Below are 16,826 nucleotides of genomic sequence, written 5' to 3'. Positions count from 1 at the left end.
CACAAATTCAGATGAATCTGTGCTATCCAAAATGCTAACTCCTAACTTGGCCATAAATGCAGATAGTATCCTTTTATAATACTGCTGTGGTGAGATGTTCCACATTCTCACAAATCAGCTGGAATAGGTCCACCTGTTAGTTGGCAAAAAAAAATCCTGAGGTAAGACTGTGGCTGTCTGAACTGATGATGACACTGGATTTGTTAAGCACATACACAATGATAACATTAAGTGAAATCCACTGTACACTGGCAGTAAGTGAAAAACATATTGTTTCAGGAACAGGCACATGTCTATCCACATTCCTTGTTATGGGACACAAGAGAGTTCTAAATGGGAATCTGGGGCGACCGAAAAAAAATTTCCCCATAATAGGCCCACTAGGATTTGGGCTCCAGATATTAAGTCTGTGCTAGAGCCTGGGGGTGTTAAGAAATTGCTGGATATAGTTTATGCAAGTGATAAAATAAACCGTTGATAATTAGGACCATATATTGGACAACTTGTGTTGATTGCCTCAGACAGGTGCTGTTAATTTTTTATTAGATTATTGAGAGTCGGATCAAGCAGTCGGCTGTTTTATACGCATTACTTCTGTGTTAAATTAGGGCTGGGCGATATGGTTGATATCAACACCAGGAACCTCAAAGGAACCTCAAAGGGATTATTTTTAGATCACATGATATGACCCATGTATGCACAACTGCATGTAAATAATCAAATGGTACTCCAATACCACTGAACCAGATGTTAATGTCAACAGAAAATTTTCTAATAATATTTCTTAAAATGTTTCATGCCTCATTTTGTCAGTTTGCTTGTTATCATCAGTTTACACAGCAGAAACAGTAGAGCCATTTGATTGTTCTAAAAGATGATAAACAAAATATGATGAGTTATTACTCAGTCCTACATGAAGTCTTATGTTTATTGTAGATGTGATTCTGAATCGGTCACAATTTTCCTTCTTCCCTCCAGGGTAATGCCAACATTGTGAGAGAGGTGGACGTAGAGAAGGTCGCCATGTTTGAGAATCCTTATGTAGATGCAATCAAGAGCTTATGGAATGACCCGGGCATCCAGGAGTGCTACGATAGAAGGAGGGAATACCAGCTCTCCGACTCCACCAAATAGTGAGTAGAATGGGGGTAAAGCACAATGGATGCAGATGTCAAAATCCCAACTAGAGGCAGATCACATTCACTTCAGTTAATTTACAAAGTGAGCCGCATTCAGTATCAGCCTCTTGAATTGAATATGAACTAACACAGTCTTGGAAATCTTAAGCAAGATTATCCTGTCAAATAAAGTAAAATAGAATTTAATTGCATAACTCTGAAAAGTGTCACTCATCAATGCTGTATTCAAATGAAGTGGTAATCCTGAATGAGGTTTCTGGTGAGAAATTAATATCTAAACTTATCCCCGTGCTCTCCATCCACAGTTACCTGAACGCATTGGACCGGATCGCTGAACCAAACTACCTTCCAACCCAGCAGGATGTGTTGAGGGTCCGAGTGCCGACCACAGGCATCATTGAATACCCCTTTGACCTGCAGAGTGTTATATTCAGGTGAGCACAGAGATGCACGGTGGGATGGAAAACAAAAACCTACTGTGGTCACCACTTTGCAGTCTAGAAAGTAGTGAAAATCACAAAACTTTCAGGTCTTGAAAGCTTTTGAAATTACACAAAAATGATGGAAACATTGGGGAAAATACTGTTCAACCCTGATAGACGTGTAATTACACATGTCATTTTTAAATTGTTGATGATAAATTGATAAATGAATGATTAAGGATAAATGATGATAAATTAAGCAGAATTGGCCAGAAGTCTAGGGAAACAACCAGGCTAGTTTCTGCACTGACTGTTGCTGTGTTATATCGGTGTAGCAAAATGCTGTCAAAAAAGCACAGGGTTGACACTGATTGTAGAATTTTTCTAGAAAGATGGAAAGAGCAGCATTTTCTTCAGGGAAGTAAATGGCTCATTTGTATGCTATATACTTGTTGAATTTCTCTCTTTTGCTTTATGTAATTGTACATTATGTGTTATTTTCATGTGCCAACATGCAATTTGGCTCCAAATTGACTAATTTAAAATACTAAATCAGAAAGCAGCCCAAAATGCCTACATGTCAACTCAGGTCATATTGATATTAGCAAAAAATACTCTGGCCCCATGTGAACAAATGCGGCCCCTTACCTAATATGAATCTGATACCTCTGTTCTGAATCTCTGTTTATCCAGGGTCAATTCGATCAGGGTCAATTCGCTGAGCATGCATGCTCTTTTTTCAGCAATGCACCTCTGCATGTTCACTTAGTGGATGGGGGTTAAGTGCTTTGCTCACAGGCACATCAGCAGTGGGTATTGAGCATCCATTTGCTCTCCCCACCCACATTTTCCTGCCCATCTGGGGATTGAACCGGCAACCTTATGGTCACAAGCCCACTTTTCTAACCTGTAGGCCATGGCTGCTGCGTAGAATGCATTAAAAATTATACATCAAAATATTTACATTGGGGAAAAAAAGGTTCTTGCAATCTGATATTTTCAACTCCAGTTTTCCAGCTCTTTCTTTCAATAGCGAGAACTGACAGATACTAGATACTTTAATGAGCAAAGCCTCGCATTTAAAATGATCCATCCATTAAAATGATGCACTTTCCTACTTTAGCAAGCTCACCGAAGCACTGAAATATGAGAGCATCATTGGTCATGCAGTTTCACTTTGATAGAGCAAATTCTTCTTTCTTTTCTGTGCTTTCATGTAAGCAGAATTGAAAAGGAGACAGTTTAATATCACAAGGGTGAATTTCTTAAAAGGGTATTTGTACCTCAAGTGAAGGATAATCACAGTCACCTTCATACTTGCTTGACTTGCAGATTACACTGGCAGATAATATAAAATTAATCACAGAAACATTTCCTTCCTCCACTACGGGCTAAAGTTCTTTCCAGTGTTACAGCACCCAACAAACTGTATCAAAATGTGTTGCACTACCTTAAATGTGGGGCTAACAGAATGTGGAGAAACAGAATAAGGAGGTGGAAGTTTCACAATGTCAGTGCACACCATGAAGGTAAATTGCTCAAAGATAAGGCCTGTTTCCACCACAAAAACCATAAACTACCTATTGCAGCTACAGAACCTCATCTGTACATTCACAGCAATTTGCAGTTAACATGACTTATGTAAAATATCTCGCTTGTGGCAGGAGTGAAATCATCAGCTCAAAAGCGTTTTTTCCCCTCTTCCTTATCTATTCATTTAATAGAGTCTTTGTTCTGTGTCTGTTTTTTTCCACTGTCTTGCCAAGACTAAGCTCTGCAAGGTCTACGGAATTGAAAGCAGCTGTGTACTTCAGCCAGTTTGTCCTAGGTGTGGTTTATTATCAAGGGAGAGTGGGAAGTGTAGAGCAGGAAACAGAACAGCAGATGGCGCTCAGTTGATGACTTTTCAGTGGATCCTCCACTGTACATCTGGGTGATCTTCTTAAACTGGTAAATGGCAGAGATTATCACAAAGAAGTTAAACCAAAATGGCAAACTTTGGTTAGTTATACTCTATTAGTCTTTTCCAGTCCCCTGGAGGTCGCAGGTCACCTTGCACTGTGTTCGGCTCAAATCTCAAGTCAGTTGCCAGACCAAAACATACTCATCATTATTGCTATATAGATGCAACTGGAAGAATTTCCAATCTTAATGGGCATTAAGTCTCTCTTGTGTGCACCTTCCATGACAGGATGGTGGATGTTGGGGGTCAGAGGTCAGAGAGGAGGAAGTGGATCCACTGCTTTGAGAACGTCACCTCCATTATGTTCCTGGTGGCGCTCAGCGAGTACGACCAGGTTTTGGTGGAATCAGACAATGAGGTGAGTGGTTTATGCTCAGGATTAATGCTTTCTCTCACTCTCACTCTCACTCTCATACACAAACACATGGGCATTTGATTAGCTTATTTCATTAATTTGATTAAACAAGTGATCAAGTCAATTGTTATTTATATAGTCCAATATTACAAATTACAAATTTCCTCAAGGGGCTTTACAACAATACAACATCCTCTGTCCATAGACCCTCATGTCAGATGAGGAACAGCTCCCTAAAAAACCCTTTAACAGGGAGACAAAATAGGAAGAAACCTCAGGAGAGCAACTGAGCAAGGATCACTCTCCAGGACAGACAGACGTGCAATGGATGTTGTGTGCACAGAATGGAACACAAATTACATAAAACAACACCGAAACAGGATAACAAAATCATAATGGCTTCATAAGACACATAAAGAATGTATGATGTGGCCAAATAGTGCCACATGCCACTAGAGCACTCTGGGACCTGAGCCACGTGACCACCAACACCATGTAGACATGGCAAAGTATCAAGAAAGACTCAAAAGCTAGGGATTATCTGTGAGTCATTGTATGAAAATAATTGTGAATTTGAAATTATATTGTTTCTGATCACATCATCCTTGTTAGAGAAAAAGTCCAGAAACTAAGCAGCTAATAGATGGCTGCTTTTTTGAAAGTTTAGCTACAGAGTAAAAAAAAAAAAAAAAAAATTCTAGGATTATGTTTGTTAATATCAATTACACGGGGGAAATACGCTGCCTTCGCAGCAGGTAAAGCACACTTGTATTTCAGTAAATACTCATGCCAAGATAGGTAAAAAAAAACTTCCAGTTTTGATTTTCCTCATTTGCCTTCCAGTGTCTTGCAGACAGGCAGTGTCTTGCAGGTGTCTCGTCAAGGTGTAGATCTCTTCAGTTGCCCCACTCTGGTAGTGAGAGGTGCAGCTGAATCGAGGAGACTAGAGAGGGCCACAGTTAAGGTACGAGTGAAATTTGCAACAGAGCCTGTCTCTACGGTGAGAAGAGCCAAAACTCGAGGCAGCTGTTGGCAAAAAGCAGCAACAGTAGAGCAGTTACATCTGTGCCGACATTGCAGGCCAGTGGTGCCTCAACTTTGATGAGAAAAAGATCTGACACAGCGGATGTGGCTGGCAAGACATTCAGATCAGAAACAACTGTCCCTTTAGATAAAGGGTGTCAAGGGTGTTGCCATTGCAGTGAGTAAACTCTTGAACAGACTGAGTAAACCCAAAAGTATCAACAAGTTCCAAAAAGGCTTTAGTTAGAGGATCACTAACTGTATTCAAATGAATACTGAAATAGTAACCAGTAGTAACCAGACCTGAGATAAATTCTCCAAGAGGTCAATAGAGTACCAAATTAAATCAGATTAACTAAAACTAATATTGATAGTTACATAATGCTTGTTTTAAAACCATGAGTTTTCAGAATGATTTCATTGTTTCTGAACAGAACAGTTGGCCAACAATGAATTCGAGTGACATAATAGTTACAAGGTGGTCGTGTTGTTCTGGCCGGTGGCTCTGAAGATTTAAAAAAAAAAAAAAAAAACTGGTCTTGATTTTAAAACAATGGAAATAAGACTCTCCTTTGCTTGGTCCTGCCCCACACCTCTTTCCCTTGGAAAGCATTTGTAAATTATCAGCCAGCTGTTTTGAATACTGCCTCAGGCCAAATCGACTTCTAAGATGCACATTGATTGTATAGTACTGCAGTATTGGCAATGTGATGACATCTAAGGCTTGATTTCAAAGTGGTGGTTTTGTTCAGTTAAGCACTGAAATTCAGCACAAGGGAGAAATTAAATCCTTGAAGGTGACATAGCTGCCCTTCTTGCCTCATCCTCACTGCTCTCCCTCTGGTACAGTAAACCGTTTATTAAAACCTGTCCTTAATGAGTGTGAAAGAGTGTGGTTTAATTAAGTAATTAAATTCTCTCTCCCTCTCTCTCTCTCTCTCTCTCCTCCCCCTCACTTTCCCTCTCCCACATAAATACATCCACTCTCTGCAGAACCGGATGGAGGAGAGTAAAGCGCTGTTCAGGACGATAATCACTTACCCCTGGTTTCAGAACTCCTCTGTCATTCTGTTCCTCAACAAGAAAGACCTGCTAGAGGAGAAGATCATGTACTCTCACCTGGTTGACTACTTCCCAGAGTATGACGGTGAGTAACTGCAGTGTAGTGAGTGCCCCAGCTTGGAGCCCTGTTCAACTCAAGTTCAAAACACCTCTGTCCGAAACCAGGCCAAGGGCAGAGCGTTTTGCTTTTTGTGGTTTAGGGTTGAATGTCGAAGAAGCCTATTTTCACCCCAGGATTCTTACAGTGTATTACTGTCAGCAGCCTAAAAAACAAAAACTAAGTAAAACATTGTGTCCCACACTGCGTAACCTCTTCTTGCTTGCTGGCAGATTCAATGGTGGTGGTGAAATCGGTGAACAAGAGCTGTCTGTGAATCTGGACACGAGAAGAGTGGCAAAAATCAGATTGTGTTGTTATTGCGCTAAGTAGTCAGCAAGCTAGTTGGGATGGAAATTCTGGCAAAATTCCTAACTCTCAGTGCAGACCTGTGCCCCCTTGCCTTGGCAGAAAGAGATGACTGGGATGGTAGACTGTAAATGTCTTGGAGTTATGTTTTTGTGGCTACTTTCTGTAATTATGCAAAAAAACATACATCTTGGATACAACTTATACATGCCAACCTATAAAGTTAGCTTAAGGCTATTATAGGTATGCACTTATTGGTATATGTTAACACTATATGGATCATTTAATGCTTGTCATTTTGTAATTTATTTAGGGCTAAATATTGTTTGACATATATCTAGTGATATCTCATTTTACAAGACTAGATAAGGCAGTGTTTTGGTAGTTATATGCTGTTGGAAGTTGGCAGATAATGTGACATACACAATATGGACAAAAGTATTGGGGCGCACCTCTTAATCATTGAATTCGGGTGTTTCATTCAGACCTATTACCACAGGTCTATAAAATCAAGCAGCTAGCCATACAGTCTGCCTTTACAAACATTTGTAAAAGAATGGCTCGTTCTAAAGAGCTCACTGAATGCCAGCGTGGTACTGTAATAGTAATGTAATAGGATGCCACTTTTGCAACAAGTCAGTTTGTGAAATATCTTCCCTCCTAGATATTCCACCATCAACTGTAAGTGGTATTATTGCAAAGTGGAAGCGTTTAGGAACCACAGCACCTCAGCCACCAAGTGTCAGACCACGTAAAGTTACTGAGCGGGGTCACCAAGTGCTGAGGAGCATAGTGCGTAAAAGTGGCCAACGCTCTGCTGACTCAGTAACTGCAGAGCTCCAAACCTCCTTTGGCATTAACATCAGAACAAAAACTGGAGCTTCATGACATGGGTTTCCATGTCTGAGCAGCCGCATTCAAGCCTTCCATCACCAAGCACAGTGCCAGGTGTCGGATGGAGCGGAGTAAAGCACGCAGCCACTGGCCTCTGGAGCGGTGGAAACATGTTCTGTGGAGTGATGAATCATGCTTCTCTATCTGGCAGTCTGATGGACGAGTCTGGGTTTGGTGAATGCCAGGAGAACGTTCCCTGCCTGACTGCATTGTCCCAACTGTAAAGTTTGGTGGAGGAGGGATCATGCTATAGGCTTGTTTTTCTGGGGTTGACCTCGGCCCCTTAGTTCCAGTGAAGGGAAATCTAAATGCTTAAGCTCACCAAGACATTTTGGACAATTCTCTGCTTCCAACTTTGTGGGAACAGTTTGGGGAAGGTCCTTTTCTGTTCCGGCATGTCTGTGTCCCAGTGCACAAAGCAAGGTCCATAAAGGCATGGTTGGGTGAGTTTGGTATGGAAGAACTCGACTGCCCCACTCAGAGCCCTGACCTTAACCCCATCCAACACCTTTGGGATGAACTAGAACGGAGACTCCAAGCCAGGCCCTTTCATCCAACATCAGTGTCTGACCTCACAAATGCTTTTCTTGGATGAATGGGGAAAAAAATCCCACAGACACACTCCAAAATCCTGTAGAAAGCCTTCCCAGAAGAATGGAAGCTGTTCTAGCTGTAAAGTGGGGACCAACTCCATATTAATACCTATGGATTTAGAATGGGATGGGAATGGGATGTCATAAAAGCTCCTGTAGGTCTAATGAGTAGGTGGTACAATACTTTTTGTCCATATAGTGTAGCTTTCTATGTTAAGTTCCATCCAGCAGTTGGTGGCTAGCTGTGTTAATAATACAATATCTTTTTCTATGGTCAAACGTCCTATTGATCATCTCCTCACTCCACCTTATGTTGCTTCTTGCTGGAAACATGGGCACAATGATGTAATGTCTTGCATCATCACACTGACACATGTGGATGATTGTTTTTCAAGTGATACTGGTTTGTCAATGTGCTACTGCTAAGTTAACCGAACTAATCAATTAAGGATTAATTGGTTAGAGTACTTATTGGGGTTAATGGTTAAATGGTTAATATTAGCTAACCAGAGAGTTGTGGGAAACAAACCCTCCACAAGCAAAAGGCCTTCAGGCTGATGAAGCAAAGCCAGCTGCAACTTCTTATAAAAGATATCGGATATGTATAAAAAAAACTGTTTGAAGAGAGTCAGAGTGGCATGAAAAATGATTGGCTCACACTTGTTTTTGTTACTTTATCTTTCCGCCATCCCGGGGCTTCTAGTTTACTTTTTTGTGACAACTGCCACCTCCTCGTATAGAGTTACTTCCTCTCACACAGGCGCAGAATGTGCCTGCATTCCAGCTGTCAGCTGTATTCTGTGCAGTGAGTTCAAGATGAGGCAACATGAGTTGTTTTTTTTTGGCATTCACTTGGTCTGTCCCGGTCATTAGATTATATACTGGCATGCAACAAGTAATTCAAAACATCTAAAACCTTCTAAAATGTTTAAACCATCAATCTATGTATTATAAAATGAAGTCAGTCAGCAGCTATTCTAGTTCTTGCAGTGGGCCGCCACTTTTGAATGAATACAGTGGGTGTATTGTTGTTTCCTATATCCTATATCCATAACACATGTAATGATGTTTCTTTTTCTGCCCTCCCTCCTCCCAGGTCCTCAGAGAGACGCCCAAGCAGGGCGAGAGTTTATCCTTAAGATGTTTGTGGATCTGAACCCGGACAGCGATAAGATCATCTACTCTCACTTCACCTGTGCCACCGACACAGAGAACATCCGTTTTGTCTTTGCCGCCGTCAAAGACACCATCCTGCAGCTCAACTTAAAGGAGTACAACCTGGTGTAGTGGAGGCAGAACGGAGCAGGTCTGGGTGTGCCGGCAGAATGGCCCTCAGCACACTGACTGACTGTCGCAATCTGTGAAAAGATGAATCATATACACACATGAAAAAAATCTGAGAAAAAAATCTAATGGTTGCATAATACTAATTTATTTGCCATTTGTTGATCCCTTGGTCCCCAAGGGGTGAGCAAAGTAAATGTTATCTTACTATTTAAGGAGTTGATAAAATGTAGGGAAGGGGGCAGGACAGGGACAGGATGGGATATATGGGCAGGGTGGGGGGTTTGCTGTTGAGTATGTACAGCATCGATCCTCATTTTTAGGCTTTGCGTATTGTGAAGTTTTTTTTGTTTGTTTGTTTGTTTTTGTTTTTGTCTTTTTTTCGGAAAGAAAGGAAGAAAGAAGCTAGTTTCTGCACTCTAGGGTTGGAGGGTTGCCTGTCTGTCTGTCTGTCAGTCTGTCTGATGCATCAGAGCTGGAACGAATGCAAGGTGCTCCCTCCCTCCTGCCTTTTTTGTAAAAAAAAAAAAAAAAAAGAAAGAAAGAAAAAAAAACAGAAAGAAAAAAGAAAAAAAAATGAAAACAGGTTTCCATTCCTTTTGATGCCCCTCCTTTCCTGTCAGTCCATTCCAAAGCCTTGCTGTGGGCTAAAGCTAAGCCACGCGTTTGCTCTTTTGCCCAACAGGAAATTGTATTACACATCTCTAATTAACGGCTTCCATTTTCCTCTTAAGGATTGATTGGCAGGTCTCTTCATATATAGGTATGAACTGTGATTTTTAAATTATTTGATATTGATTTGATATTGATTGTCATTAACCATTATTATTATTATTACATTGCATTGACTTTGGTACCATCCAGTGAGTACAGTGTGTGTGTGCGACACAGGAAGCACATGGCCAACACGCAGTAGCATGACAGTTTGGGGATTGCCTGAGTGCTGTGTTGAGTGATGGTCACTTGACAGCTCAACTTAACTGCTTTACTTAACAATGGAGTTAAAATTGGCTTTTTTAAAAAAAAAAAGTGCTTTTGGAGCTTTCCAAATGAGAGAAAGCCCTACTTGTTGAAGAGTGAAAGTGTGACTAAGATAGGAGGCACAGAGGGACCTCTCTTCCGTCATGTGTCATGAAAATCATGACGACGGTGGTCGCTCTACACAGATGGAGGGGAGCTGAGGATATATTAATTTATGAGACAATGTTGTTTAATGATTATGTTCAACTGTGCCACATTAACGCTTTTTACTATGGTAATATGTGTATTTATTGCCAATGCCAAAACAACTCATGCACCAGACTCCACTTTGCGCTGTTTAATACTTTGACGAATTGAAAGTGTTGAGGACAGGGAAGGGCAGGGATAATGAACAGAACACGTGTGGACTGACTGACTGACACGCCGACTGACCGACCTCTGCGGTTTTGAAGTATTCAACACAGTCAACGGTATCCCCCACCCCGCCCCCCCACTGCTCGGACTGACTTAAGCTACAGTTAGTTAGCAGGCCAACAAAGCGGGAGCAGCTACCCGGCACACTGAACTCTTCGAACTGTCCAATCACAACAGCGTGCCTGGCTGTGAACCCTGCCCCCGAGCCTGCAGACTATCCAGTCACATTCCAGCTGTGTCTTTTTAATTGTCCAATCACAGCCCGGCTGTCTGACTGTTGTAGTTCACTAGCAGTGGAGAATAAATTTGGCAAATTCCTATGTAAAAGGGCAGAGTGTTGATGTTCCATTTGTACCAAAGTAAGCCCTTTTTTGTTTCTGATTGGCATCTGTGGTTCACACCTCCTCATACCCAAGTTATTTTGAGTATATAGGGGTTTTTTTGTAACAACTCCCTAAAACATAAGCCGGTAATTTACATTTTATTGAGGCATAGTGCAATTATGAATGCTATAATCATTGTACATACATCTCTCTATATATATATGGCAGCATCTTTGTTGGCTTTGTAATCATTACTTTTTTGGCAGATTGAATGTGCGGTATTGAAAATATGTATCTATGTAATTGTATTGTATGTCTAATGGCTAATTCATTTTTGGAAGAAAAAAAATACGTTATTTACATCTTTGTTTTTGTTTCCTTTTTTTAAGAGGAGAATGTAAATTTTGTGTTTTTGCCAGTTTTACTTCTCAGCAACACCATTCAGTTTTCCGAACTGCTTAAAGAGGAATATTACTATCCAACAACAGATTGATGGGTATGCCAGTACTTACAGTAGCCGTTTTGTTAAATTGACTTTTATATGAAAAACTGCAGACTAAATACAATTTACAGGGCTAATTGTATTCGTTTAGTTCTTAACTGGCATCAGGAACAGAGCACTTGTCATGCAAGCGTAATTGCATCACTCATTGAATCTTTTTCTTTTTTCTTTAGCAACATTACACGGCTTCTCAAGTATTAAGTAACTTTGAGCGGCAATATTCATTATTGTATCCCACAACGTGACCCCAAACACCACTCACCCACTCACAAACCTCTCCCTGTTCTGTTTTATTTAACAAATGTTGTTTTAACAAGGTGGATTTTATGGCATGTAAAGTGTTGCTTTGACTGAGATCTTGCCTAAAATTGATAGGAAACAAGGGCATGTAATTATTTTGGGTGTGTGATGGTTTGTCCTGTTAGGGTGGGGCATGCCATCACCCTTCATTCCTCCTCAAATGAATCTCCTCCTCTAATAGAAAGCTGCACATCCTTCACTGGTCATACAGTCATACAGTACTGCCTCAACATTTACAGCTCTGTCCAAACCCAGTGTTCTACAGTCTGTCAGAATTTAATGTTTTAAAATCAGATTAAGCAGTGCACTGACACACACACACACACACACACACACACACACACAAGCTTGCAAAAAAATAATCAACCATCTGACCTAACAAGGACGGTACATTAACAGATTCTTTTTTTCTTCTTTTTTTTCCAGTTCCATATTGGTGGCCACCGTTCATTAGAATGTACAGTGCTATTTTAGATTTTATTTCTGCGATGACAACATTGGAGGAAAAAAAACAAATACAGTTCACATGTACATTGCCTTATTGAAAAAGCTGTGCCTCTCTGAAGTCCCATGCAAGGCACCTGTGTTTTTATGAAGAGTATAGCTCAATAACGTCACATAGGGCAGCTGGTGGATTGAATTGGCTGGGTTTGGGCTGGGTCATCTCTGCTGTTATTTTGTGCTATAACAAGACCTGGTAACACGTCACTTGAAGTGTTTCTTATGTAGCAGTTACGTTATTACAATACATAAGCACATCATGTGTGCATTATAATCAGAACATGACTTCTAATAATTGGATAACACTGTCATATCAGATTTATAATGTCTTAAAACATGCTACAACACATTATGGAGTTTTGATGCAAGTGTGACGGAACAACAGTGCATATACAAAATGCTTGCGATATGCTAAAGAGGTGTCACAATCTGCGAAATTACCGCCAGCCACCATCAAAATGCTTTTGCCACAATTGGCTTTAGTTTTGGTGTCAAATATACCAGCCACTGTGGCATCTTACCAACCATCATGTGGAGGCCCTGTAATTCTCTACAATTTTAGTTGGCTGTACAAAGCTTAGTTCAATTTTACTGTCGGCAGGCACCACCCACTGTGGCCAGTGATCAAATAAATTAGTTCCCTGCCCTGCTTAGAGTGCACTCGAAGTAAATGGTGATTCAAGCCCCTGCCCAGTGCAAATATCCTGGTCTTTCAATAACCACTTCCAAACAGCAGGACTACTAGAGGCCAACTCAGTGCACGTCTCTGAAAATCGCCCAAAATGGTGTTAATGTGATTCTTCCCGTTGCCAGAATAGATGTTTTGAAGCTGGATTATAGTGTCAAGTTATCAGTGTTTATGATCACACGCTATAAGTCATAGTGAGTCGATTGTGTCCCTGCTGTGGTAAAGTGGCTATTGACGCTGGCCCAGTTGCTAAAGGGAAAATCTTTGTTGAAACATTTAATGTCTGTAATCCACTGAACGTACACAGGCCAATCAATATTTGTGAGACTGAGCAAGTCCTTCCCAAAGCTAAAAACAAGAGGGCCCAAAGCTCTAATCTGTGATGTGATGTTTAGTGATTAAGGGCCAAAACCTTGAGCAAGAAAACTGACAGTGAATTTCAAATTAATTTGCACAGTGATGTAACGTTGAGACTAAGTGATTGGATTTATAGTGCTCGCAATGAGCTCTCTTTCAGTGTAGTGCCAGCAGATATGAGTCATACCCCCTTAAATTCAGCCTACAATAAAGGCCACAAATTCACTCTCCAATTCACTGTCAGTGGAACAGCACCAGGTTCTGCCTCTCAGTTACATCATCAAGACACTCTTGACTCTGGTTTTGCAGCTTTGTGAGAAATGTGCTGCTTCACACATCGAGCCTCAGCCACACATAGAAGAACATGTGGGTTCTTTTTCAGAGAGTAGATTTCCCTTTTAAGAGAGCACGGACTCCAGTGCTGACTTACTGACACGTTTTGTCGGAAACCTCTGCTGCTGTGCAAATTTCATGGGGTGTGTTCAACGGCAGTGCAGTGTTACAGAGATGTTCAGAAAAAGAAATGTGCGAAGGACATCTGCAAGGCCAGGATTGAGAGGATTGCTTTCCACGTGACTTGGTACCTGTTTACAGCTGTAGAAGCATAATTCATGTTTTGCGCAGTTTCAGACATGATTTGATTGCTTTCATATAGTTTAATGTTTTGGTTTTTTTTTAATGTCCACCCATTTGTGGTGTTGGAAGTATTTAGAAATGTGCATCTTTTCATTTCAACAAATTTCTTCTTAAAGCAATCTTTTTTTGTACCGATAACATAATACACCCGACATTTGTATAATCTGGTTACTTTAATATGTTTAAATTGATATGGTAAATTAAGCATAGTGCAGGTTTGAGACAAAATGTATCTGTAATTGAACTTAAGTCTTTACCTCCTATACAACCTCTGTCAAGCACTGAAAAAATGAGCTGGCTGATTAAATTCCAGACAGTCTGTAAAGTGAGAGCATAAACTCTTAAGAAATATATAAATCAGTCTCTGACATTTTGCTAACACTTCACTCAATTGAACGTGCCCCAGGCATGCTGCCAAGCAATTGGAGTGGGTTGAAGCTGCCCTTTTCGAAGTTGATTCAGGCTGTGTTTTCAATTTCCTTTGCGATCTGAAACAGAATTCACAGATATTCCCTCTGCTATCTTGGGTTGCCTTGTCTAGATTTGTTTACATGCACAAACGAAGCTCCCACTTCCACAAAGTAAGAGAGGCAGCACTCTAGTCTGTGAATATCTCAGGCAACTCTTTGCAGCTGCTCCACTGAGAATCAATGATTTTCAAGTGATAATGGATTTATTTTCTGGGTTAATTATTAGTTATTGCTCTTAGCACCACCGTACAATAAAGCTCATTTGGATTTAAGACAAATTTGCAAAGTGCCCATGAATCCAGCATCACTTTGCTCATTAAGTGGAGCGACTCCAAGTTTTGCCTCATAGATCAGAGTCCTGATTCCCTTATTTTTAGTTTTGGGAGAGAGTTGTTGATGATCACATATTAATTGATCTCTCTAAGATCATAGGGATGAACACACATTTTGCTAGGGGCTATAGATTCTCCTGCGATGGGAGTAGAGGAGCTTGTCCTTAACTTAGTAGGGTGCCTTCATCCCAAAGCATTGACGTGAACATGATGGCCCCCTGCTTCATCCCACACAAAACTGAGTTCTTTGTACTTAACTACTCCCGTTGATGATAACCTGTTCAATCTTTCTGTTGTTGTAAATGTTCTTGTTGCAAAGCAATCATGATGATACCGAGTAGACTGGACTTCTCAAAAATGTATGTATTGAGAACGTTGTACAAAAAGAGGACAACTGTGGATAAAAAGAGAGTAAACTGCACAAAAAGCCCTCAGACTGCTTGTGGTTATTTCATCAAGGGTCACTGCTCCCATTATGTGACATGCTTTGATAAATAACATCTATTAAGTAAACTAGTTGTGTTGATCTGTGAAGAGGGTCTAGTTAAGGTCAGGCCACACGCACACACACACACATACTTCCAGGCTGAAAAAGGAGCAGTATGTCAGTTTGACTTTTTTTTGTTTCTAATTTCAAACTTTTTATGTCAGACTTTCCAAGAATAGGAATATGTGAATTTTGTTTCAGTGCAGATTTTCCCTTTGAAGCAATGTTTCACACTGGCAGAGAATCTTTTTGCTACACAGATCTCCAGGCTTTATGTGAGTTTTGTGGGTTTTTTGTTTGTTTTTGACTAAAGTAGCTGTCTGGTGGTGACCAATATTAGATTATTTGACATATTGATCACCAATGTAGGATTTTTTATGCTTATGTTCATCTCCTGTCATTGAGAATCTTGCTGTAGGATTCGCAAGAAGTCACTTTTGAATTGTTTATGTCTGAAGTCCCTGCAGGTGCATGGCTGAGGAGGTTGGGTTGTGCACGTACACAAGCACAGGGAGCAGACAGATCCTTCTGGCAGAAAATTTAGACTTGGAGAACGCTACTCTGTAAGAGGTACCGGGATAAATATTGTCATTTTAGGCTCTCTTTGGAACTTGTTCACTTCCTTAGAAAGAAGGATGAGCTTGAGCTAGACTGCTCCACCTGCTGTGTGTTTAGAAGTACAGTCAGAGCTTAATGGGCTTACTGGACATCATCAGTGCAATGTGCCTTATAATTAATTCTTCCTTCCTGGGCAAATCATCTTGAAAATGAAACATCCAAGTGAGCCCTCAAGAAAATAGCTCACAATTCTGACTTCTGACAAATTATTTTTCAAGTAGCTCATAGCTGGAAATCAAATACTATAGGGGAGACCAGGGTTGGTTAGCACTCTTCTGAATGTGAATAAAGTCATGTTGTGCATTTGTGCCAAGCAATCCCATTACAGGGTTGGTTGGCACAATGTTAAAATGCTATGGTTAGGGGCAAAAAAACAAACAAACCAAACAACAACAACAACAACAACAACAACAACAAAAACAACAAAAACAAAGCAACCAATAGATGCAATTTGTGCATTTAATTCAAACAAGAGGCAGAAATCATGAACATTTAACAGACTATTTGCCCATTTTTGAAACCAAACATTTTTAACAATTCATCAGTAGGGATGTCTAGTTACTTTACCATTGCCCATTCGAAATAATAATAACCATCCCTATAAGTATTGTCTCTAATCTTTCAAAATACTTTTAATCTCAATAGACCCCTACAAAATATGCATGTAAGTGTGTGCCAGTGTACCAACCACCACTAACCAGCTACCATCACTCATCAGACTTTCAAATCTTCTATCCAAATGTAGCTGGCTCATATGTTACCATGGAGCAACACCTTTCCAATATCTCTGTCTGATCAAATTTTGTAACTTGTTTAGTTTAGTCCGCAGATCACTTTTTTTTCTTACCGCTGATACTGTAAAACTGAAATATTCCCCTCACCAAAAAAGCTAGTGACTTTCCAGAAATTTAAATATAGTGATGAAGAGTGTAGGTCAAGACGGCACACATTTTGATGTCACATTTTACCTTCTGTGACTCTCAAATAATCAGAAAGGAGCTGTGTGCCAACCAACCCCGGGCTCCCCTAGTTAAAAAAAAAAATGCGCACTTGGTTTAAACTACATTTGTGGCGAC

At 40.4% G+C, this 16,826-nt stretch overlaps 1 protein-coding gene across 1 annotated transcript in view; it reads left to right on the top strand.

Annotated features, from left to right (window-relative positions):
* The window catches only part of LOC115365327 (guanine nucleotide-binding protein G(q) subunit alpha), a 30,872-nt gene extending 15,791 nt beyond the window's left edge, over positions 1–15,081 (top strand). Inside the window, exons 3-7 of the mRNA XM_030060283.1 lie at positions 979–1,133; positions 1,445–1,573; positions 3,753–3,882; positions 5,896–6,049; positions 8,954–15,081. Of these exons, the coding sequence (XP_029916143.1) occupies positions 979–1,133; positions 1,445–1,573; positions 3,753–3,882; positions 5,896–6,049; positions 8,954–9,144 (759 nt within the window). The 3' untranslated portion in view covers positions 9,145–15,081. The remainder of the gene's footprint in view (positions 1–978; positions 1,134–1,444; positions 1,574–3,752; positions 3,883–5,895; positions 6,050–8,953) is intronic.
* Positions 15,082–16,826: the final 1,745 nt, after the last annotated feature.

Source organism: Myripristis murdjan, chromosome 9 (assembly GCF_902150065.1).
Source record: "Myripristis murdjan chromosome 9, fMyrMur1.1, whole genome shotgun sequence".
Taxonomy (NCBI): domain Eukaryota; kingdom Metazoa; phylum Chordata; class Actinopteri; order Holocentriformes; family Holocentridae; genus Myripristis; species Myripristis murdjan.
This window is presented reverse-complemented; position numbering and strand designations above follow the sequence as displayed.